The sequence below is a fragment of the Apaloderma vittatum genome, unplaced genomic scaffold, assembly GCF_000703405.1.
Source record: "Apaloderma vittatum isolate BGI_N311 unplaced genomic scaffold, ASM70340v1 scaffold20282, whole genome shotgun sequence".
NCBI classification, from domain to species: domain Eukaryota; kingdom Metazoa; phylum Chordata; class Aves; order Trogoniformes; family Trogonidae; genus Apaloderma; species Apaloderma vittatum.
The window spans coordinates 646-27,103 of NW_009703358.1; the positions used below are offsets into that span (position 1 = coordinate 646).

At 43.5% G+C, this 26,458-nt stretch overlaps 1 protein-coding gene across 1 annotated transcript in view; it reads right to left on the minus strand.

Annotated features, from left to right (window-relative positions):
- Positions 1–604: 604 nt before the first annotated feature.
- The window catches only part of ARID5B (AT rich interactive domain 5B (MRF1-like)), a 103,936-nt gene continuing 78,082 nt past the window's right edge, over positions 605–26,458 (minus strand). The window contains exons 6-8 of the mRNA XM_009864610.1: positions 19,595–19,692; positions 7,431–7,629; positions 605–3,567 (exon numbers count right to left, since the gene is read on the minus strand). Coding sequence (XP_009862912.1) covers positions 1,417–3,567; positions 7,431–7,629; positions 19,595–19,692 — 2,448 coding nt within the window. The 3' untranslated portion in view covers positions 605–1,416. The remainder of the gene's footprint in view (positions 3,568–7,430; positions 7,630–19,594; positions 19,693–26,458) is intronic.

A 26,458-nucleotide genomic window follows, 5' to 3' on the forward strand; every position in this document is an offset into this window, starting at 1 on the left:
GTGTGGAAGGACCACCCCGACCACTGCATGCAAACCCCTGCCCGTGCCACCAAGCCCAGCCCGCTCGCGAGGCACCCGTGAGCCTCACTCAAAATCAACACCGGCTCCTCTCCTAATTCCCGAAAATCTCAACATCTGCGCAAACCGCAAATCTGCTTTCTGCACTCCTTTGGCATCCAGCAGCTTGTGCCAGGGAGGTTTTGTTTTCTAGACTGTTCCTCTGGTAGGCAGGAGGCTTTCACAGCCCAGGTAAGGTTAAGTACAACGCTCGACAAATTCACGCACCACGATACGGGAAAGCAAAGCTCAGTGGGAGGGGAGAAGCGACGTAGGAGTCATCGCAACAACAGGAGGGTGAGAGGTGCTCAGCACCTCACCGGGGCGGATCGTGGGGAAAGGAATCTTGTTTGCATCTTTGCACCATAGCATCACCGACAGTATGTTCATAACCATGAAGATTAATCGAACCAGTTGCTTCAGTTTGTAAACAGTAAAGGTTACCACAAAAACGGAACAAAAATGTTGCTCGAAAGTATAAAGAAACTGGAAAAATTATGAACACATTAAAAAAAAAAATTAGGACAGCCACAGTCTTTAAAAAAAGTTGCAGATAAAATGATACTGTTTAATTTAAAAAAAAAAGAAACCCAAAACAAAAAGAGAAAAAAAACAAACATAAAGAGCACAGAATATACTGGACAAATGAAACTATATAAATTATTGTGACCAAATGTGACACTGGTAGTTTACGAAGTGGATATGTACAGTCAAATTAAACAGTGTTTACCCTTCTGTTCTAATAGTGTTAAAATGAAAAATCTATTGCCGTTTTACTATACATTGCATTGATTGAATCTTTAAAAGTCAGGAAAAGTTACCCAAAAAATAGCACATCCACTGATTGTATGGATTCTCGGCCCGCTTCTCCTTCCCAGGTTCCTCTCAAGTCCTTGACTCATTCGCAACAACGCGTGGCCTCGCGTGCCCGGCTCGGTGACAGGCAAAGGCAGCCCTCACCTGGGACTTCAGCAAGCTCGGGACCGCGCCTGCATTTCTACGGCTCCCTTTGAACATTTGCTCTTACCACATATAAGTCCTTTCAGAAAACACATATGAAAAATCCAATGATTTTTTTTCCTTTTCTTCTTTTTTTCTTTTTTTTTGTTTGGTTTTCTTTTTTTGCAGGGGGCAGGGATAAGGGGTGTGGGGCGGAGAGCGGGGCAGTTGATGTGGGAGGCAGAATTAAAGAAGCAGTCCTGTCTCCACCAAACTCTGAAGTGCTCCTCTAGGCGGGGTCCGACTGCATCCTGACTGACAAAAATGCAGATCGCTAAATCTGCAAGACATCGTCACAGCGGGAGGAATGTCGCCAAGTTAACTTTTCTCCTCAGACTTTTTATTTGTGAGCGAGGTGGCTTACAGTTTTGTGCTGGGATGTACAGAGGAGAGCTGGGAAGGTGGGAACGCGGCTTGAGGGTTTATAGCAGCTAAAGGATAAATGCTGTTATGCAAAAGGTCACCGTAGGAACTTCCTAGAGGCGTTGCTGCCGCTAAGTGTCTGTACAGTTGCTGGGAGTTTGCGGGGGACGTGAGGAATTGTCTCTGCACCATGAAGGAGTGAAGAGCCAAAGGCTGCATTAGCGGGGAGAGCACGGTCTGATTTTTCAAGTACTGCAGGGGATGAGAGTACCCGGGCGGGAGGCGATTGTTCAGCCCTGTGCACAGGCTCCCCGGGTACAAGCCTGGGAAGATGGGCGCTGAGAGGGGAAATTTGTGGCTTTCCAGCATGCTGCCAGAGTGGAGGCCATGCGACGGCTTGCTGCCTTCCCCCTCTGGGTCGGGAACCTTGTCTTTCGCCGGGGTCTCCTTTGGTAAGTGCAGAGGAGAGACAGCACGGATTTTTTTTTCCGAAATGACTTTGTCCAAATCCTCCAGGCTCCGTTTCAAAGGCCGGGCAGCCCCCACGTTTTGAGGGCTCATTCTGCGGTTGATGATAGGATGCACCATCCCCTCCATCTTCCTCAGGTTCTCCAGCCTCTGGGCCTGCTGCTTCCCAGACCTGTGGAGTAACTCGCTGTGTTTTTTTGGAGCTGTCATGGCCATGGGGGACACGCGGCAAGCTTTGGGGTTACAGTCTAGGCTCACCGCCTGGCTGCTCACAGCCGGGAACGGGGAGATACCTTTGCCTTCTTGCTGGGCCATGGATGAATGAGGGAGGCTGGAGCCCGGAGCCTTTGCAGTCTGTTTGTGTATGCTCTTTGGAAGACTCAAATCTGTTGGCTGATCATCTGAAGAGGCCTCCACTGGTGCCTTTTTTTCTTGCTGATGCAAAGATGGGCGATAATTTAAATTTAGTTTTTCTTGGTGTTTGTGTTGAGTAAAAGTAGAAATATTTTCAGACTCTCTGAACATGTCCCTGGGGAGGTACTTTGATGTCTGCTCATTATTAAGGTGGTGTTCTGTGTGCCTATAAAGGCTGTGCAGATGAGGTGATGAATAAAAATCTGCCAAAAAAGTGGGCACATGAGAGTGCTGCAGTGCCCTTTTCTCACTCATTTTATCTTTGCAGTCCTGGATATCCGTCTTCGGCATGTATGACTCGGCAAGAGGACTGAGGTGATGTTTCGCAAAATCACAGCGCTGAGGATCTGCTTTACTTAGCATGTCATGTTTAAAAACATCATTAATTGATTTCCTTTCTTCCTTGGTTTTAAAACTCTGTACATGCTGTATGACTGAGGGCCTATTAATTGCTACAGGATCGGAATTAGGGGCATGAGGACCTTGTGATAAGCTTGAGGACAGCTCATCTCTGCCGTTCAGTTTCTTTTTGCTGATCAAAGGTGGAGGAGAGCCATAAGGATAGCTACACGACAGGGCTGCCCCACTGACCTGCGAGAGCAGCTTCTTCTTTGCCAGGGGTGACATGATGCCTGGATTACCCTTTGAGTAGAGCAGCGGCGTGTAACTGAAAGTGGAGTCATCGCTCATCGACCCAGGCAGCTCCTTTTCCTTGAACATGTCGAAGTTCTGGACCACCAGTACTTTGGGCGTTTGCTTTAGTGCGTTGTGGATGTCTTCGTTTCCCAGCTGGTCCACTTTCACCGTGCAGTTGGCGATGTAATCAGCCATTTCTGGCAATTTGTCATCTTCCATGTCGCTCTGAGTGGGCAGCTGGACCGGGAAAGCTGTGAAGGGCATTTCTGGAGGTTCGCTTTCTAAGCTGTCAGGAAAAGCTTTGTGTAGTCTTTGTTCAGGCTTTGTGTCTTCCAAGGCATCTGATGGGGAGTGTAATCGTTTTGTGACGGTGGCCTCCAGCACGGTGTCTTCTTCTGGGGGCATGGACATACTCGAGAAAGAGGATGAGTGCTGAACCTCCTCCTTGGCTTTCTCACTGTTGGTGTTGTTCTCTGTCGGGTCTGTTTTTTCCAGAGGCAGCGGCCAAGCTGTCTCCGGTGAAAGAGACGTAGGGCCTTGCACGGGTTGTTTCATCTCTCCCGCTGTAGGGTGTTCAGGGAAACTTTTCTGGTCTGCTGACTCTTGATCCTTCTCTTGTTCTGATGACACCTAATAAACGATCCAACAGACAGCAATCAGAACGCGGTGCATTTTGGCGGACTGTTCGTAAGACTATGTGCAGTACAGCACTGGCTACTTCTAGAGAAGTACTTGTAAATCACCTTGCTGGAACATGAAGGCTCTAATGCCAGGTATTGGACTCAAACAAAGAGACGTGGCTCCTGGAAATGTTAATGAATAAACCACCCCTGCCAGGGTCACAATAAGGCGTTTCAAAACCGCAGATGTGTGTAACTTGATGAGAGGCACCAGTGGCTTGACCAGACAGCTAAACGCTGAGGTTATACTCTTTTAAAATTCATTAGGCATATGCAGGAGAGCAGATTTCAAAACACAAACAATAAGACTACAGAAATTTCTCCCGCTAGCCAACTTCACCTACGAGAATGACATGATTCTCTTATTTTTTCTTACATAATGTCTCTCCAGCATAGCTATCTTAAAATTCAACGATCACAGAGGAGATCATTCACACCCAGTTCTGCATTAAAGTGTGAAAATGATAGAAATGGCATACTAGGAATCTCTATTGTAGGCAGCAAATCACTGCCACAGCTTAACTAGGACACACATTTTTTTATTAACGGATTAAAATGAAGTTGTCAACATTCAGTAAGTGTGTGTGCCCGCTATTACAAACATGGCTTTTATATGTTATCGTCAATGGGACCGCAGCTCTTTCTGCTCCCCCGTTAATAAAGCTTGTGTGCACAATTCACACTATTCATCCCATTATGTAGCCGGCTGAACTGTGACCCACAGAGGTCACCAGAGCGTCCCATCTGCGATCCAGCTGACTGACAGCCCTTTTCAAAACTGCTGTCACTCTCCCCCGACATGTCGCACTAGAAGACAGTCATAAAACAGCAGCATTGTGCGAGTCCTTTATTATTATTGTTTTCTTTCTTTCTTCCTTGTAAAGATAAGGCGCATCGAGAAAGTTATTATCTAAAGCTGCTTTATGGCCTGTCATAGGAGCGGGGGATCGGAGAAGGCCCTAATGAATCTAACCCTCTCAGAGATTTATTTCTTCACAGCTGCTTTTAAATATTCCTGTCTGTTTGGTTGGCCTATTAGTTACAGTGTCTGTTAGTCATCCTAACTTTTTAAACTCATAGCTGCCTTTTGCAGCCAAATACTATCATTAGGCCCTTTACAAAGTACCATCGCCAGTCTCTTGAGCTTATAAAATTACAGGAAAATACCAGACAGCTGAGCAAAGCAAGGAGGAGAAGAAAGACAAGAAATCATATTTAATAACTGTACATTCTGCTCATTGTTTCTGTTAAGCAATTTTTTGATTGAAGTTTCAGCTATTGTGAGGCAATGTGCAGTCTAATGCTAATAGCATTTTGTCTGGTATCTTGTTACACCGACAATGTCATTGTGAGAGCAGGAAAACAGGAAGGAGCACAAAAGCTAACACAACCCTAATAAATATAGGTTATATTCTCTCCCTGCATACTTCTTATGGTGCATGAGTCGAACATGCAGTTGAGAGGACCGTACACTTGCAACTTGATTATGCTTCTGCAGCTCCCAGCTACGGGCAGCTTCTAGGCCACATGCAGACATGGTTTAAGCGGTGGCCTGGCTGGGGCCATGCCCACACACCTACCCGTGTGCCTACAGAGGCTCCCGGAGGGCAACACGCCCCACTGCTGTGCCTGGATGGGGACTGCATCCAAATGCGGAGCCTGGCACGGTGCTCCAGTGCTGAGGGATGGCTGGCGTGAGAGGGACATGCAACCTTCTGCCTGGTTCGAGCAGACCTGCATTACGCTCCACACAAAGAAGCTGGATGTCTCCTTTCTGCTGGCCACCATGTCCTACATCCACCCTGGGGGGAAGCATCCATCCCCGTAGCTCCTTGGCTGCTTGGGCTTCGTGTGACCACCTGCCCGTGCGGTGACCTGTGTGAAGGCTGGGGTCCTTAATTGCTCACCCTGATTAAACAGGGGCAGGACATGTCTTCTATCCCGGTCAGGGAGGAGACCAAATCTGCTATAAAAGGTACCATTTTACAATAGGAAACTGCCGTAATTGTACGTTTTTATTGTCTCATCTAGGCTCCCTACATTTCCGATAAGCGCAGCTTAAGAACTCTTCCTGCAAACCACATAAAAATAACTGCAGTTTAAGCAGCAGGAAGTTTCAGATAGGGAACAACAAAAGCAAGGAAATTCAAAGTTAAGGTTAACGCTCTGTTACTGACTCGTTATGCTGTGCTTAGCAGCAGCAGTATGGGTAGTATGCAACGCATCTTCCTGATCCAATGCCCCTCAATAAATAACCAGGCACGAAGAAATGACAGTGGAAGGGAGCACAAGCCCTCACGTTACATCGCCTTGCTTTGGGCAATTTGTGTTGCAACCTTCCAGTGACTGAAGCAGGATTGTGCACACTCTCCTTTCTAGGTATTTTTCATCAGAAGTGGAGGGGTTTTCCCCTGACACTGTTCCCTGCTTTAAAATCACAGTGTGACAGAAAACAAAACAAACTCTCCCCTCTCTCTGGCATGCTCTTATATCAGATATTAAAGGTACTGTTGATCAAGGCAAGTTAAAACATAAATTCTGGTTTGGACGGGCAATGAAATTGTCCTTGTAAGCACAACTTAAAGAGCTAATAAGACACAAAAATCCAGATTTTCTCTTCTTAAAACTGGCTACATAAAGTCTCAGAGGCATCCATGTTTACTGGTCTTGTATTGTTTCTTTTTAAACAATGAGGAGGAAGATTGCTGGTAGCTGACTCAATACCACTTTGCAAACTGGTTTAGAAACAGGACTTAAATACCTGCCAGATGGCAATGGAGTCAAAGGAGTAGCCATAGTCTGCTGGGTACGTCATGCGTTTTGACATTCTTTAAATACTTACTTTCACTGCAACGCCTTGAAGGCTGCAGTGATCTGGCAGACCGGGGCAGGAAAAGCCGTGTCTTGTGGCGGGGCTGCGCGTGAGGAGCTTCACTGCCTCATTCACGCAGGGCACAAGCAAGGCACAGGGTGTGCAAAAGAAAGTGCTGAAGTAACATGGGTGCAAAAGCCCCGATGATTTTGTATCACTTAGCAACACGTGAAATTTACCCTTATTTGCAGATAAATATGAACCCTACTGATCTGTCTTACCTGAGGCTGTGAACATAAAATCTCTTTGTGACGGCTGCCCTATGCCTGCGTTTATGTGGAAACCAGGACCTGCCCATGTCAGGCAAGCGATAGAATAAGAACCTCTCTCATCTGAAAACCATCCACAGACGCGAGAGGGAGGCTGGTCTCAGCTAGGGCTTGGAAGGTGGTTCCTTCAAAATCTAGCCTTTAAGTCCAAAGAGAAATTTAGTATAACATGATAAAAATCCTAGGGAGTGGTATGTTTTGCGACAGACATGCACACATCTGTGAGCACGGAAGGGCTGATCCAGAGGTTACCATTATGAAAATCAGCTGTGTCCAACAGTTACCACAATATTATCAACAGTATTAGAGGTTCCCGCACCCTATACTTAGATTAGGAAATAACTGTGGTAGCTGTGTGGTTTCCTTTTGGCAGCTGCTGATCTCTCAGTGGTGACCACTGTATAATACAATGAGCAGAAATGGTGCTTGCTACATCCAGAGCTTGGTCTGCTGCCACCGCTGCGAAGCAGTGCGGAGCTAACCGCTCGCCGTCTGCAGCCCAGCAAAAATCACAACACAGACAGTACCACAGCAACTGAATTTCCATTGCTGAGCAAACTCAAAGGCCAACTGGTTGGAAGCCTCCAGATTAAATTATGTATTTTATCATTGGATTTCATGGGATCAAAGCTGTGTATCTTTGAAAAGTTAAAAAGTAGGAAAGCAACCAACCTCAGACGTATCTTGGGGCTTCTGTGCATTATCTTTTTCCTTCTTGCTCTTTTGGTTTTCATTTTTGATGCGTTTTGTTCCAGACACTTTTGTTTTCGCTTCACCCTCCTGGGAACTGTTATCCTGTTTTCGAGGTTTCACTGGAGGCAGTGGCTTATCTTCCTCTCCTTTAATAAATCTTTCATATGGCAGGATTAATCTAGGGGATTAGGGAACAAATAATTGATCGGGTTTTGCCATTCTAGCAAAGAACAAAAATGCACCTACTATGAGCAGTTTACTTAATAAATCCATTTTCTTCCATGCCGTAGAAGCAACAGTGCAAACTCTACATCTATAAAGCCAAGTATGATAAATCAATTAATTTGGCAAGATTATCATGCAGCATAAATTCGGTGGAGCTGGAACTGGTGTGGATCAGGGTGGTCTGTGTGGCCACACCAGTGTGTACCAGGTGAGGATACGAGTCACTACATTTTAGACCCATTAAAAATAATAATAAAACCCCCACCATTTATTTTTATTCCCCCTCCGTTAAAAGTATGCATCAACCCCCAGGAAAACACCTACAAAGCCGTGGCCAACTTGATAACAGCTACACAATTTCCAGGCTGGTGGTTCCCCTGAGCGCAAGGGCAAGTGCCAGGAACTTGGCAGAAGACGAGGGAGTAGGGCTGCAGGAAACCTGCGGCAGCGGGCACGGCCCCTGGCGCTCAGCACCAGCCCATCACCACCCTTGCCACACACCCCTACGGCAACAGTCACCCCGCTCCATGCCTTCACCAGCAAGTCTTTTTTAAGGAAGAAGGAGAGAGGAGAAGAGTTAAAAGCGAGGGAATTTTTCACGGTGGAAGTGTCCTCCACAACATGCATGAAATCACTTTAAAAGAGGCAACGAAGAAACACAAACAAAACATACTCTCCCCCAAAAGCATCAAGCACACTGAGTTCTAATCTATCTGTTCTCCCTTTGCAATTCTTGATCTGAAAGGAAAAATAACTGATATAATTAAAAGGGATGGATCGCATTACAATCTCAGTTTCAACTTCAGTGATTAAAGTTTTTATAATGCGTTTGGTATGATTAATGACTCGCTGTGGGATTAATACAAGTCCAAGACTTTAAAAATATGAACTTTAATACAGCGAATGTAATTTTTTTTTTTTTTTAAAAAAGACAAGTTGACTCTATGAAGGAAATGTACTTTGCTTATAAACAACATAAATCTGTTCAAATACCAGGAATCCTTAATTATCTTTAATCTAAGACTCCAAGGCAGAAACCTCTTTGGTTCAGATATTCGTTTGTTATCCTAGAATCAGTTTCTAAGCATGCAATTTTGATTTACATACTTAGATGTTCAAACACAGTTTGGGCTTAAGAGAGCTGAAATTAGATTGCTCGTGATCATAATATTTTACATTTTAATAAAATACAACATAAATTATGTTAAAATATAAACCTAATTTATGCTATATTAGAAACAAAATTCATTAACTAAGCATGCTCTGACATGGTATGTGCAAAGAGGCGTGAATAATACTTTCTAGCCCCGAATTTGGCAGGGCTCCAGTAATGAAGCTAAGCAGAGCCCACAGGGAATATTCATCTTCAGATCCCATTACAAACTGAGTTTAAACATGTTACAGCTGCTAAAACTGGAAACTGCTCCCTCTATGCAAACTTAGCAAAATAATACGTAGTTGCCAAATACCTGCTTCCCACTGTAATATTACAGTTAATGTTTATATAATAAAAAGCACAACTAAGCAGAATAAGAAAAAAATAATCTTGTTCATACTTGAGGCTGCTAGATTTCACTCGCAAAGTGCAAATACTGGTGAAAACACCGAATTCCTCCCCCGCTGCACGAAGCGCTTTGGACTCCACTAGAGGCAAGGTTGGGTTTCGCGCGGGGCAACGCCGAGGCCGCGCTGCCATGTGTTAAATATTTACAGTCGCCTTTAATAAAAACACATTTTATTACAATAATTGCGAGCGCTGCGAGGGGAGTGTTTGACGTTGTTTTGTTTCCATGGGAACGCGTCGCCCGTTAAAAACCTACAGATTCCATCCGGAAAGGGTTCAGACGCTGTCCCGCACCCCAGGGGACACCGAGACACTGCCGGGCCCTTCTCCCACCATTACCCCGCGGCTGGGCCGAGGTGACCCATGGCTCTGCGCCGAGCCTCGCGGGGTAGTGTGGGGCGCAAGCTCCTCCTCCTCCACCTCTACCACAACTCATTAGCTTTGGCGCTAATTAGTAACCGTGGCTTAGATTTCCTTTCCTGATCTTAAGGGTTCATGTGGGAGTACAACGTTTTCATTTTAGTTATTTTTCACTGAGCTCAGCAGCTGGCAGGCCGACAGCAGTAAAAATACATTTCGCGTAGCCGGTCAAAGGCCTGGAGCCAGCGGCAGGAAATCTGGAATTAAACGTTTCGTGTATCGCAGAGGCGGCATGACTAAGGTAAAACTGAACCAAAACACAAGGACGGCTTGTTCTAGGATTTTCCCCTCCTCGCTCGATAGCGGGGAGCAGGCGGGCTGCCCTTTCCTGCCACCGCCGAGGTGGCTTTTGGGGACAGCTGGAGAGGAGCCGGGCAGGACCGCGGGAGCCCAGGGAGCAGCGCTGAGACAAGCCGCACCGACAGCCCCCCGCTCCGCGCCGAGATTTCCGTCAGTTGCAATTCTCCCCGAGTGTTTTTTCAGTTATCCTGTCATGGTACAAGACAATTACCCACAGGATATGATCTTATCATTTGATTATTAGAAGTTTTTATAGCGCAGGAGTAATAAAGCTCGTACAGCGCTCGGAACATGTAAGCAGCCGGATCACATGCCATGAACGCAGCCGGCTTAGCCAATTTAAGGTCAGTATTGCCCAACACCGGAAAAATGCGATCTGCTCTTAGCCAAATAGTTTAGCAGAATGTGACATGTCTGAAACCAACACGAGAGGTGCTTTTTTCTTTTTTTTTCTTTCTTATTTTCTTTTGTCAAATATTTGCAGTGCAGGTAAGATTTAATCAATCTTTGTACAATGACGTCCAAAAATCCGAAGCCAGATACCTCGAGTGTATCGCACACTGAAAACAACAACCACGTTTTCAGTGGCTTTGAACTGTGTATTTCACTGTGGGGAGGAAGTATCAAAGTATTCATAAAAAAAGGAAAAGAGAGGGAATATTTTGTGGTCTAAAGAATATTTACTTGTAAAACCTGCAAGGAGACCAAATAAAAGGGTCTTTATCATGATCAAGATTCCAATATTAAGATTAATAAAATGTATTATTTATAAGTCAATTAACATAAATAGAATATGTAAGCACTACTGTATTAAAAAATCTTTCCACAGGCAGCAGATTTTTAGCAGCATGAGTTTTTTTTTTTCCTGGAATAATACAAGAATAACATTTTCCAGCCAAGAGCAGAAACAGTAGGGGAGCCTTTGCTATCACAGGGCTTCTTATTAAATTCAGTCACTGTGAAAAGCCAGTCTTTTTTTTTTTTTTTTTTTAAATAAAGACAACTTAAAATCAATACAAGTTAGATTAACAAATCAGTACTATGCTAATCCTGATTTATTACAATCGGCAATATTAAGTTTAATCACATATAAACTGCTACTCAAAAAAAGATTTTGCTTTACTAAGTCCTGAATTAAATAACGGTGCAGAGTGTACTGAGTTTTTAGATCTGCATCATCTGATATTATGAAAAATTCAATGTACTTCTCTGCAGCAGATGTCAGAGGTCAGCAAATCTATTACAGTAATGTAAGTAATCTGGCTTTCCGCAAAGCTTTTTTTAAAAAACACTGAAGCAGATAATTTTATATTTACAAATTCTAAAATCCTCCAGGGACTGAATCTCCTTCCCAACAAAAAGCAGAAACTTCACATTAGAGAAATGTATTTCACAGTATATCAAACACGTCTTCATCATTAGCATTTCATAAAAAGAAAAAAAAGCCCTTAATCTTTATTAGTCAACGTTTTTTCCCCAGCTACAGAACTAACAATACAAGATCTCATCTGAGAGCCAGCAACCACTACATTTTCATGTATTGATTATGCAGAATGAATGACTTTTTTGGCTCGACTCTGCTTCATGGGACACATGAGAGCACATCTATTTATAGACATGATAAAAAAAGTAGTTACAATAATGCAAAGGATCTGACCAGCCCAGAAAGAGGAAGGAAATTAAATGTTAAGGCTGCCAGTTTCCTCTTTAATTCTCCCCACTGTGTATGGATATGACGGGGCTCTCGGGCCGGGGAGGAACCATATGCCCAGGACACACAGGGTGAAGTAGGCATTCAGCACAACCCCTATAATATTTTTTATATCGCTTGTTTCAGTGTTTTCAGTCTTTTCTTTTGGGGGGTGGTGGTGGTGTTGGTTGTTTATTTTTTTATGCCAGAGTAAAATATTCTAGAATGTCTCCCAATGACATCACCTGGCTTTCTCAAGGACTCCAAGCTCAACACAAAACAGTGTGCAATGGAGCTTCTCAGCCACAAGAATAATCTTGAAAGGACTTAAAATACCGAGCCCATACCTTGAGAGATGCTGCCCCATTCCCCATTCGGCCAGAAGGTTAAAGAGGTCGATTGCACCAGGAATGGAAAAAGATTTAAATCTGCTCTACCAAATGAGTACAGTTAACCAGTGGAACTCACTGCCAATGGGTATCTTGGGGCAAGGGATTAGTGAGATTATGCAAGGATTAGATACTAATGTAAATCATGAGAACATTAAGCTCTTAGAGTTTCAAAAACACTGAAAAGGGACAGGCAATAAATCTCTTTACCGGTAGGAATTTGGAAAACACTTCATGCCACAGCGGCTCTTGCTCCTTCCTCTGAAGGCACTGCAGGCACCAGGGGACGAGATGTCCAGTCTGCCTGGTTCTACGTGGAAACCATCTGGTTCACCAGGCCCTCGCAGCAAGCCGGGCAGAGCCACCCGCATCCCTGCAGCCAGCAGGCTGGAGCCGCTCAGGGCACCTGCAGCAACAGGCCCCTCAGTGCAAACATGCCCCTATCCATAATCTCGGTGAGAGAAACCCCACGTGTCTTCCCTAGAAATTCAGTGGCAAAACATTCAGAACCACCAGGTATACCTGAGCTCTGATCCCAAGAGAAGTCCTGCCTTGATGCTCTTCGAAAGAGATAAAGCTTGGTGCAATGCTGTCAGCACAAGCACGGGAAACAAGCCACCTTCAACAATTTGCCAGCAGAGAAGAGGGGAGAGGAATGACCCAAATGCTAAGGTCTCAGCCTGTTTTCCAGAATGGGAGTGTGAAATACGTTGAGGAAATCAAGCAGTGCGTTCCTCAAGTCTTGTCTCCCCGGACCACACTGTACAATCCAGGGGTTGCGAAAGCAAGCCTCACGTGCTTTTGTGCAGAACACAATAGCAATAGGTTTATTTGCATTTGTCTGAAGTACGAAACTGGCATGTATTTTACCAGTGCAGACAAAATACGTTTGAGTTCAATTTTCTTCCAAAAGAACTTTCCTGCCTTAAAGAAATGGCTCTTTCATCCTTTCATCATCAGCTTTCCTCACAGCCCACTGGGAGTGCTGGTGGGTAATGAGAATGGCTCACTGCTGAAAGGTGGGAACTGCGCTGCTGCAAGGGAATTCAAAGACACTTTGTTTTAACTAAACTGGAAATTAGTGACATTACAGTCGCAGCTGTTGATTTAGCTGCACAGCCAGGCCAGGGAAGCACTCTCGATCCCATAGCTCAGCAGGCGGGGATGCACAATCTCAGTCTTTTGCCTCTGGTATGGCAGAGGTTCAAAGGAAGGGCAATGGGGACAGTGCAGCTTCCCCAGGTCACGCTACGAAAATCGCTACAAGCCTCTGTTCTCGCCAAAGTCACCATTTCCGGATCTAAAAGTAGACATGAATTTTGTTCGATAGGTCCAAAAAGTCCCTTCAGTGCCTGGTCCCTGTGCTCAGGACAAGCTTACCGATGCCATTTGGCATTGCCTGTGGGGTGCAGGTCTGCCAGAGGGACTCCAAAATCCTGCTGACCCTCCCTGGTCCCTGAGCCACACCTCCACTGCACAAAACTGAACAAACTAGGGGCAACCCCTGCCATATTAGTGAAGTCCTGCAGTAAAATACACGGTGGAGATCTCCACCAGACCTGGGGTATCTGAGGGGAAAGATCTTCCTCTCCATGCCTGGTGCTGCTCCTGCAAAGGAGAAGAGCACACCTCCCACTGCGCAGCACCCTCCTGGGGCAACTCGGCTCCCAGCAAGGAAAAGGGGCTTGTCCTCTTGCGGAGAGCCTGTCCCTAACTCTTGCATTTCAAGAAATGAGGCCACCGTGCTGGGACCCCAAGAGTACTGGATAGCACATGGCATCACCCAGTTCTGCTGGGACAAACTCTTGGGTGGGGAGAAGGATGTGGCTGGGAAAACAATTCCCCGTGAGGAGAGAGGTCATCTGTTTCCACGCACTGGAAGGCAGCGCTCGACTGTCCAGCACTCTTGCACCCATGGACTCCCGCTGACTCCACTGTCAGTGAGTAAGTCTCAGGGGCTGAACACCCAGAAATTTTGAAAAAAAAAGTGTCTTTTCAGATGTTTTGAATGGACAGCTAAGGATCTGTTTTAATGGTAAACAATTACATTCCTCTGTCATCTGATACTTTTTAAATTTTGGGGAGGTGGAGAAGCTTTCTGAATTTTCAATAGTTCCTTTGTTGAAGCATCTGTTACTCACATAATTGAAAAGATGTTTGTTCAGTGGTATGTTTGAGAGTACAGTTATTTAATCTTAATGATAAAGCCCTGAGGGCAGAAAATCGTAAGTAGAAACCTCTTGTTATTTATCAAAAGGAAAAAAAAACCCAAACCAAAAACCCAGGAAAAGAAAGAGCGAACTGAAACACCTCATCTATCTTCGAGCTTAAATTTGCACTTGATGGAAAACTACTGAGACAATTTGCAACTTGCAAAGTTTTCTGGGAGCCTGGGACTAGCTGAAGTGGGAGGGGGACACAGTAAAATGGGGTGAAGACAAAAATAAAACCACCAAGTTAGTACAACGAGAAAAAACTGCTGCTTGACAAGTTTTTTTGGGTCAAACAAAGAGTCAGCTGTAGTTTACAAGATGACATAACATTTGATTAATTTTTGCCTCAGGATGTTTTCACACTTAACAGTGTAAATCAAAACCTTCTATTAATTACTACGTGTATTAAAAGATAACCATAAGCATTTTCATGTAGATGCTATATAAGCCTCCAGATTTTTGTTCCCTCAAAGACTGGCTGCTATTTCCTACAGAACTCCACAGAAATGCTTACACGTTACCAAAGCTATCCAAACGCTTTAACAAAACCAAACAGCATTTGCATGGAATGCGGGGCTCTCTTGCATATTGAATTACTGCACAATATCCTTAGGGTAGAGGGACTTTATGGCTATTAAAGGGAAACCACGTAAGGGACTCATTTTGACCCGCCTTGTGTTTTTGATAATATACAATATTTACGTGTGTGATTTAGACAGAAAAATGGCAGAAGGGGCTTGGAACTATACAAGACAGGATCTCCTGGGGTTTAGTCCCCTGCTAAGGGACAGATGTGAAAGGTGCTCTGCAAATGCCCAGGGGTCACACTCACAGGCTCACAGAATAAAACCCTCTGCAGGTCTGTGTCCAAAGTGTGGGCACAGGCACCCGGCCCAACTGTGAAGAATCACAACTTGCTCTGGGGACCCATCTTGCCTTACTAAGTCCTGGGTGGTTGTGGCTCTGCAAAACACTTTCCCTCTCAGCTGCCAGAACGTGATGAGAACATGAAGCTTAATAGACCCCTCTCCAGATGGCTTTGACCAGGATAGTCTGGTTTTCAAGGCGCTAGTGACTTGCGAGGGCCGGGACATGAGAGGTGCTGCTGAGGAGCCCGACGTGACCTGTGGGATGCTCCGAGTCCATCCCTGCTGAAGACTCCAAGGGCACCCAAAATGGCCAGGAGGGCTACTGCTCTACGGGACCGTCTAGCTGCCTGCCGTGACACCTTCCAATACTGACACGTCGGTCCCCCGAAGCAGCGGAGGAGAGTTACCGCGTGCCGTTGCACACCACAATTCCCCGGCCATGTGTGCTTGTGTGTAGCTTGCTTTGGGGGAAACCGAGGTGAATCACAGCCAGACTTGGAGGCAGAAAAAAGCCCCAACAGGCAATTGCTCGTATTTTTGTTCTGTTCAGCGCATTTTATTGGGAAGTTTATATACCTTGCAAAGTACTGGTTTGGGTTTTTTTTTGAGGGGGGGGGGTGTTGGTGTAACATATATGAAAAATCCCTAACAACAACGTCATCAGCACTACAGAAACACAGCCTATCGTTCACGCCAGAGAATTAAAGCTGCTGATCATGTGTTTCGTGTAAAACCGAGAGAAACCTCAAACCCTGCATGTGAAAACCACATCTGCATTATTAGGGGAAGGCAGTGTGGGGAAGAGTACTTCGCAGAAAACAGACGTTTCTGAGGGTTTCTCGGTAAGAGAGAGACGTAGGGTACTGACAAGAGCTGTAAGAGTTTCACAGGAAAGGTTCAGGCTGCATCAGCTAATGCCAACCGCACACGCCTCTAGCTTTCTGTGATCATGCAAGGTAAGCGCATTAAAGGACCACAGATGAAGAAAGTAACAACCAGAACAACGACAACTCGTAAGCTCTGTACGGTCCGAGTTGTGCACAGAGGAACAGCTTCATGATGGGAAAACATTAATGCTTTTTATATTGGTAATCATCTGTAACATGAGCAATTAAGTACAGTACTAATGGACTATAGCCAAGAGCCTGGTACTAATATTAAAAACTGACAAAGATGAATAGGTTTGGAAAGAAAACTGGGCTGACAAAGACATTTTTATGAAGTGCTTGGGCCTATTTGTAATAACCCAATCAGAGGCAGGTTCAGACCAGCCATGCCTACAGTGACAATAATGCATTCATTGGCATTATACGACGCCTGCTATGCTTTCAAATAAAAACATCCATTGCTTCTACTCGGCAACCTGCACTTTCATTATTATACTCATTAATAAAACAGAAGTTGTCTAACTAATATACGAATAACACTTACTGAAGCACTGGCAGTCTTACCTTGTTTTAAAATGGAAACAGTTACTGGAAACACAAACCGTACTACATGAAAAATGAAGCAGCTGATAACGCACACAAAATCGTTCTTTCCCTTTTACCAGGGAAACGAAGCAAACACTGTGCCAAGAGAAGCACCCTGCCCACCAGCACAGCACCCACCACAACCCCTGCTCCAAACAGTGGGGCACAGAGAGGGGAGCAAAGCATTCCCCACAGCCTTTAAATCTGGCTTTGTTTCAAACTTTTGCTGTTCTTGTTACCACGGGTCTGCAACAATGCGCTGGCTTTTCAGAGGTTATAAGCACCTTTGGAGAAAAGCAGTATTTCTTCATGGGATCTGCTACGCATAGAGGCAACTCTGCCTGCTGCATTTCTCGGGTGTTGTCTTTTTTTACCTTCTTCTTTTTGGCAGGGGAGGGTATTTTTCTTTTTGTCCCTTGAAATTACGTGTGAAATTCCACCTTGCAGAGGGGAACTTGGAGAGGGTAGGAAGTTGGGATGCGGTACCCAAACAGGACGTATGTGCCCTTCCACTTGGCATCCTAAGGATGTCACTGAGGTTGCTGCCACCTAAGCAGCCTTGATATGTTAAAGTCAGGGCAAACAGCCAGTAGCTTCTCTGTCATCCTGGAAGAAACCTAGTTAACACTACACGGATGCCCTTGAGATCAAGCTGCAGAAATGAATGGCAAGGTTAAGTCAAACAGCAGCAGGATCAGTGAAGTCAGGGAACTGCCTGTTCTGCCTCCAGTGAGCAAGGGAAGGCCAGTGGGATTCAGAAAGGAAAAAATCATGAGGTTTATTCAGCATTTACGTCCCAGCTTAATTCAATTTCCAGTTTAGCTTTACAGCTCACCTCCAAGTCAGAAAATGTATGTGTGTCTTGAATCATGGATGTGTACTCCTGCACTGCAATTCTAGGTTTAGATTAAATGTCATCTGAGCACTTGGCTACAAATGAGCATTACATTTACAGGTGCTGTAGTTAGAATTACAAGCTGAAACAAACCATGATGATTTCATTTACTTTTTCCAAGTCTGAGGCTTAATACAGATTTCTTGTGCTGGGAAAAAAAGTGTCTGACACTAGAAAGCTAGAGATGAGAGTAGCCACTGAGGTTTGTTGTATACACATTTTGTTTTTTTCAGACCAGGCTTGGTAAGGCATCATCTAGGTGAGCTCACAATCCTACAGGAATTTTTCTCCAAATGCTGTCTTTTGACAGGCTGCCAGGGACCTGAAAAATACGTGCTGCCTCATATCATCAGAACTACACAACAAACTGGCACCTAAGAACTCAAGCTTGAGCTCTTTGGTGTACTAAAACTAATCTAACCATAAACTAAAAGACTCTTTCCTCAGACTGGCTCCAGGCAAGCAAAATTGCTTCTTGGTAGCCTGGAAAGGCTTTTCAACGTTGAAGGCATTTGCTCGGGTTTTCTAATAAGGACAAGTGGCTTTGTGGCACTTTGCAGAATATCTCTGACTGACCGTTGAGTAAGTCATATGGATGAGTCTCTATGCATTGAAGAGTGCAATTCAAGGGGTTTGCATGCAAAAAAAAATAAAGCACCAGCATGAAAGCAGCAGAGATGGGTTCACAGAGTCTTTGTGAATGGCTCATTTATTCTTCCACAACTACAAGAGAAGTACTTTCTCAGTGACTCTAGGATTCCAACACAGAGCCCAGCAACATCTTCTCTCTGTGCGACCTGAGTCTGCGGAGACTTAACTCTCAGGCACGCCTGCGTCTCCTCTGTCAAATAAGCATCCTACAAGGCGCATCTGGTGAGGGAAGACCCAGACTTCCAGTTTGAAACCCATCATCTGGCTTGGTTGCAAGAGGAAGCCCTGATACTTTTAGGGGTGTAATGATGGAGGGGAACAGCCGAACATCTACAGCCTGATGAGTCAATTAAAACAATCTATAAGATTTGTCTGCAATGTAAAGGTAGGGAAAAGTCCCATCCGATGACGTACAGTCATGCACTCAACTTGTTCTGCTGCTTGGCTCCATCTCCAGAAACCTTCTAACTTTCATAGTGGCATTATATGCAACTTCTCTGTGCACCCAAGTTCTTACACTGGAGACGTCCCCTTTAAACAATCAACCTTGCCCACCATGAGGAGGGTAGTGTCTCCCTTGGAGTAGCCAACATGTAAGGCACTAAAAGTAGGTGAAAAACTGTCCACTGACCATAGATCAGGCAAGTACAATCTCTCCCTGACCCCAGCAAAATAACTTGCTCATGCTCAGGAGCAAGGGACTGGATTTTCCTTATCTGAGCATGAAATTGCAAAGCTTTTATTTACATTTGCTTGTCTGAGGAGGGAGGAAAAAAAAAGGAAAAAAAGGAAATAAAAAAAAGAGTTGTTTCTAAAAATCATACCAAACCAAAACAACATTCCAGCTCCAGTATTTTACTCAATGCGTGCTGGCTTTGCAAGCCCTGGAAGTTATTATCTACATGGGAAGAATAAGAAATCAACAGTTCTGACCAGCAACAATGGCTGCAGAGAAAGAGGGTTTGGCAGCAGCTCTCAGGCAGGGAGGAGGGAAGGAATGCCATGGAGAAGAGGAATGCAACGCTCTGCATGACCTACAACATTAACAGCACCCTGCATTGTGGGCCACTCCATTATTTTGATCACAACCACAATTTGCTTAATTGGTATTCCTAAAAAATGACAGAAGACAAGCGTTTGCATCAATTAGCTGTCGCTTCTTATTTTTTTCTTGACTATCCTTTGCTCGATTTTCAGCTTCTTTAACTGGAAAGTTGTTGTAAAAATTAAGATATGTACCAAAGGAAAATCAGATGCTTGTTTATTTAGTCATTGTAGACATACACTCTGGTTTAAATTACAATGGATTATCTGACTAAACTGTTGGGGTAATATTTACTGTATCTTTAAGAAGCCTCTTTCTCCCTCTTTCTCTAACTCTTTATAAAATGCTTTGAATGCTCTCCAAATTAATTTTTTCATTATTAAACAAGCATTTCAGATTTGTTATCTTACCTTTCATAATGTCTGCGAGTACATGTAGCAGCACTTGTGCTTCCAGGATTACCACCTAATTCATCATAAATATGTTTCCACTGTCGACGGGCTGTTATCTGTAAAAATGGCAATGGAAAATTTAATCTTGCATCTTTGCAGATTCTACAGCGTTTGAGTTCACAACAACAAATGCATGTATGACACTTTCAGAACAGCGTGTACTACAAGCACTATAAAAGCCCCTACAGAATATACAGAGAGCACAGAGCTTTGAGTGTTGTCTTCCTCCCCCCCAATAAGTTAACACTATGACTATTTTCCTTCTCTCTAAAATGGAGTGATCTGACTGATAATGAGTGATCATTATCAAGCCACAAGCAATACGGCCTCACAAAAGAGAATCTCAATCAATATAAGGTCATTAACCATCAGAAGTTATGCAGACAAATCCCACGGCAAATTATGAAAATGAAGTTCAAACCATACTCAGCTCAAATAATGATTACATAGTTATTTTAACTGAATTAGAGAAAATAAATCTGCTGCAAAATCCAAATCCACCACAGAATTCTGTAAATCCACAAAAGCACAGTCTGAAACTCTAGATATTACAAGCTGTTTATTTTTATCCATTTATGTCAGTAAAACATAAGATCAAGAAGTAATAGAATCTTAACGTACTCCAATGTTAATACTTGAGCTATGTACTATGTTGGGCCACGCTGATGAAAATAAACATTGTGTAACATATTGAGTTGCATACCATGGTTCTGGTTTTTTTTTGCAGAGAAATTAGGATTATACAGAATAACACATGGAAGACCTGGCAAAAGAATTGTTTCTGAATACCACTTCATTATTTTATATATTCTGCTATATTTAAAACAGGAAGAAAAACAGGAATAGGACAAGCACAACAGATCACCCTCTTTTGCCTGCAGCTCATAAAGAAGACCAGCGGAAAATTGTGGGGGCAATTTGGGGAGAATTTTGTCATTTTCTGTGGAATGCTGTGGATTTTAATATATTCAGCCCCGCAGGCTTCTTCGGAGTTACCCACAGAGCAGTCAATGGCATTTACTGAGGAGCTAAAGGCAGCAATCAGTAGAAAACAAATATTACAACTTGCAATCTGAGGCCTGTAATTTTAATCTAAACAAGAGGAGAGAGCTACCATCAATAAATATTACAGGGTAAGAGGTGTTTCTTTTTTGCTTAATATAAAAGGAAAATCTTTCCTTTGCAAAAATTGTTCTCCAAAAGCGTGGCTGAAGACTTATCATTTGCTCATGTCATGATTTCTTCAAGTTATTGTTTGTACAGTTCTCCTTAGAAAACACCTCCAACTCACTACTGACACCTAATACATAGCTTGCACCTATAGATACTTCTTATAAAGGGGGCCATTTTACCTTAAAGGTTTTTTAAAGCAAAATGGACTGACTGCACTCACTAATTTTATCTTGTCTTCTGTAACCAATCCAAAGACCACAGGCACAAGAGAGACACTGCAATTCAAGGATAAATTCTGCACAAAGAAATTATTTAAATTCATATAAAACACTCATGTCAGGATAAGGCTCATTTTAAGTCTGTTTTGTTTAAGTTCTTACGTTGTCTCTTCTCCAGGCTACCCACGCTTCTACCTATTATTATTACTATATGGCTTGAAGAACGGAGTTCTAATGAGCCATAAAGAACATCACCTCTGAGCATCTGAATAGATGCTCCTTCTGCAACCTGAAAGGTCAACAAAAGTTGGACCAAGTACCCTGCTCTGCCATGGAGGAACGTCTGGATGGGACGACGCTACCTTTGGTCCCGTCTCCCACACCTCTTCCCCTGGTCCTTGGGACAGGAAAAGGACAGAGGCATGGCCAGACAGCCCTTGCCTTCTGGGAGCTCCCAAACATCAGAGATACCCTGAGGACTGCTGCAAGTGGCTTTATATTAAATCAAGTCTCTGGCAGCCTCACAAACTAGGGGAACAAAGATGCACAAAGCCAGTTTCTGGCCCTCTGGCAAGCATGGCCTGGCTGGCTTGCAAGGCTGTGGGCCAGGACCTGATGCTCTGGTGAAGTACAGCAATGTTGTGCAGAAGCTATAAACAAAAGTAAAGGATTAGTCAGCAGGAGCACTACTGCAAGTCCCCTTTTTAAACATCGAGATGTGACTAAGAAGCACAGCCTCTCTTTTCAAAAGGAAAACGTTAACCTCAGAGTCCAAGTCTCATTAACTATGAGCTAACTCAAGACTTGATACTCAAGCAAACACATATACTTGATACTCAAGCAAACATCAGCAAACACAACCAACTTTAAGGATAAAAGGGAATCTCTTTGAATTCCCTGGATCATTTTTGGTGTCTCTTTCCTCTGTGTGGCTTAGAATAATAGTATTGACACAAACATTTGTCCAGCTTTATCCAATTCTGCCTCTGCAATGGACCAGAACTCCCTGGCAGTTAGCAGAGCCCTGTCCTCCCACACGGAGAGCTCAGTTTAAATTCGACATTCCCTGAAACAATTGTTATTCTAATAAAGCCTAGGGTAGAGATCTCCCCTGCTCTGGTAAGTTTAGTTTTTATACTTCATAAACTTCAAAGGACTAAAGTAACTGATAAATTACATCCTTAAACAACCTGAATGAAAAGCTGCACTGTGGAAACTTCACAGTTGTCCTGCAGGGCAGCACTACTCAAGCTGGATGTTCATGCTGGCCACATCCAAATTGAGGACTTTTCTCATACAAGTCCCTCCCAGCCACCTCAGTGACTCAGAAAGCCTGGAAAGGGCCATGCTTACCAATGCTTTGCTTATGGTTGCTGTTCCTACCAAAAATGCCTGCCGTGGCTAATTTCACACAGTGGTTTTAACTCTGAAAGGGGTCACACATGCTCCACGTTAGTAACACATTCATGGCCAGGGCACATGAGGAACGGAAAGGCAGATAACAAAAGGTATGAAAATGGAAAAATATTTTAGCTGCCTGGGCAGGGTATTTCCCATAAACGTTCAGGAGCAAAGGGCTGGGTTTTTCTAAGGGCATGGAGCTATAGTGGCATCAGACAACTAAGACCCTGCAAAAGCTTTAACAAATGTCCTGAACGCTTCCATTCCACACTTCTGTGTTATCCAGCTTCAGTTTCCTGACGTAAGTTGACCCGCTCCAGCAGAAAACATACAGAAGACAAAGAACCTTTGCTGCTTTAGTTCTCCAATTTGTTCTTTTCTACTTTTACCAGTATATACATCCCTCCCAGTGCCTATCACACTTCTAAAAGTGCAGGATGCTCCAGGCTCACTCATTAATCAAAGCAATTACACAGGCCAGTCTCATTCCAATGCTGGCTTTAGTTTGAAGTAGTCTTCCTCTCCCACAATTTCCTTTAACCTATAGTTTCACAGTCCTAGAGCTGGGCCCACTGGAATCCAGGAGTTTTGAAAACATTCTACTGACACATCAGTTTCTTTGGGCCAACCCAGATGCAGGACCGCTGTACATGCCAATCATTAATTTTTAAAAACTAAAGCACTTTACTGTTGCTTTCCGGAGGCAGCAGCTAAACGGGATCCCACTACCTTCAGCCAAATTTAAGCTGCTACACACCAAAGGTTAAGCTCCGCCTAATTTTCTTTTTACCCTTTATCTTTCTAAGACATATCCAGGTAAAGTCCATTCAGCACCACAGCCTTCTGCAAACATGCCAAGGCACTCCTTTTGTGTTGGCTCAAAAGGAAAAAGGTCACTTCATGACTTTCCAAGGATAACTCTTTAGGTAAGTCTTGGAAGTTTCCCATCTATGAACATCTGCACCTTTTACTCAATTGGCTTAGAGAAAATTCCAGGTAAAAGCTGTTAAATCCCACTGCAGCTAAGCCCCATAGAATGTGACATTGTTTTGTATAATCCAGGGATTTCGGGACTTTTAAATCATTCATACTGTGAGGGTCTGCCATGAGGAGTGCCTCCCAATGCACTCCCCTATAATTAGTAACAAAGATGCTCATTTTGTCTATCTTTGTTTAAGAGAAATATGATCTCACCAATTCCAAAGAGACAGCTTCACTGTTAAGGACTTAAACCAATTTGTACAGGTTGCTATTTTTTACTAAGCCTGTACTATGTTCAACAAGAAGTACATGGGAGTATGGTATTACACATTTTATAGATGACAACTAACTAAGAATTAGTAATTAAACAGATAAAGGACAGATGAGAAATGACCCTCACAAATGCTCTAACTGGACAGCCCTTAAATATGACATATGACACAAAATCAGGACTAACACTACTAGATATCCCATATGTATATCCCGTATGTACAGGTAATGCTTTCTGTCAAGCTTCACTGGATCCATTCCAGTCCCTGATACCTGACCATAAAGGAAAGTCAGACAGATGGCTAAGAAATTTACTATCTACATCTTAAATCTAATCCCTGGATGTTTTAATTCACTTTTAGATCCTTAATCAACAGGACTGGACTCAGAGGTCTTGCACCGTTCTGTGATTCTAGGCAGGATGTGGGAAACACTGTACATGATCCCTGCTTGTTTCTCAAAGGTGTTTTTAAAGCCCCACTGAAGCATCTACACATGGACAAGTTGGACGGGGCAGGGGACAAAACTGAAAACGGGCTGACTACCGTCGTTCTGCCAAATGCAAGGATGTAAAGTTTGCCACTGCTTTTAACTGGGAATGTTTCTACACTTACTAGTAAAAAAACAGTCACGTGACCACTCTTAAGTTTCCATATGTGATTTTAACCAATCTTTTATTTGCTTCCTGTTCATAAAATGTCTGACATGCTGAAACCAAATATCTACTTCAAAATTTTCTTTTCTTTACTATACTTCCAAAAGAAAAGACCCATTTTTATCTGAATGCACAAGGGAGAAACTTGCAAAATTTTAACACAAGTTAAAGATGATGAAGACCTTATAATGGACAAATAACTTGTTCAAATCAGACTGGAGTCCAAATAGATAAGTGTGTATTAGGGTAGCTTCAAGAAAGTCTTTTTTCCATATACGATATTTCACCGTCAATAGATATTGACACTCCATGGGAGTGGTGGGTTCTGGTCATTATTGAATTACAGCACTCATGCAAAATTTCTACTTCTAAGCAGACCAGCCTAAGATTCTGGAACTGCTACCGAGGTCCCTGTCATCCCAGTAATCCACTGCCTTGCTGGAAAACGAAACATGAATCAAACACAAAAGTCTCTCAGCAATGCTCACCCTGATGAAATATATACAAACAAATGCAGCTTGGCAAACTCAATGAATATCAACTGGCCATAAAATAATAAAACCCAGGGTGTGCACAGGTCAAAGTGCTGCAAGAGCTATTGGTTTAACATTCAGGGAATGTAAAGCAAAAGCAGATCCAAATTGAGGATGAGACTTAACAGAAGGAAATGAGGTCAGGAAACCTCATGCGCCATCTACAACTTAAATTGCACCACAACGGTCCCCTCGGCTTTGCCTTTTCTGCAGGGAGCACAGACACCGCTCACATTATAAACACAGGATCAAGCCCATCACTTCAGCCAGTCATTTTCAAACCAAAGCTGGGCAGTCAGGTACGTCAGAGTGTGTGAGCTACGCTTGCCTTGCCATTTAGTGACCGGTAAGCAGTTGCTTATCCTCTCTATGAAGATTAACACCAGTGGTACATTTTCATCAAAGGTGACAAATGCCCTAACCAAAGGAGAACACCTGGCACTGAGAAAAGGACAGGAGCTTTGAGAGAAGAGTGGGACAGATGACACCCTGGGTGATATTCTCATGCATATGATCCTTCCCCTCTGATACTCTCATGTTTCTGCTACAGTTTGTAAACCTGGCTCGTCGGCATTACATTCACAAAGCCACCATCATACTCCTGCTCTTCCCCAGGCACTGAAGCTCACCTTCTCCAGCATCTCTAAACCCACCCTTACCCCTCTCATTCTGGCATGACAGCTAATCTCTCTCGAGCAAAGCCACCACCCTGCATCCCTGCTTACGTACTCGGCCCCTTTGCGCAGATCCAAAACATTCCTGTAAAAACTGCCCGTCTCCCTCAGTGCTTTAAACAGGCCATCTTCCTCCCAATCTCCCTCCCAGCCTTTCCTTGTGCTCTGGATCAAGCTCAAGATTTTGGCTCTCCTTTTCATTGCACTTTACAACTCTTTCTGTTGGCTCATAATTGCTGTAACGATCTATGGTAGCTATTCATTCATATATACCCACGACCACACCCATGCACACCCCCGTACATAAGCACGGTATGTGCCGATTAATGAAAGATACAGGAACAATAAAAGCATATATTTTTGTTGAGAATGTTAGATTTCGTGTTTCACAAAATCCCAGCCACACCCAGGTTAATCAACCCAGGCTGCTGATTTACAGAAAAATATGCTTTATTGTATGGAAAGAAAACAGTGAGTTTTGTATTTCAAACGACTTTCAGTTTCTTGATACTGAATTTCTTCTTGTCACTTCTCTACAGCACAGATATGTCCCAGATTACTTTGTAAACAAAGCAAAAATAATTTCTTTCATCCAACTGTGGCAGGAACTGAACAACTTAATCTGATCACTGTGTGCAAAGAAAATATTTCCAATGACGACATCTTCCCATGTCAATTGGTTTTTATTACAGATGTCATCTCGATGTGCCATATTAATGCAGCTCTTTCTTCTCATTTCAAGATTTTAATCTAAGTTTGTTGCTCTAATATTTTATTGGTTCAAAATACACGCTGTAAAATTCATGGCCATCAAATTTTCCTGTGAGCTAAAAATAAACTGCTCTTGTCAGATATGGTTAGCCGATAAAAAGTGTCAGAGACTTTTCTGAATTACTTTGATAACTTCCTGTTTATGT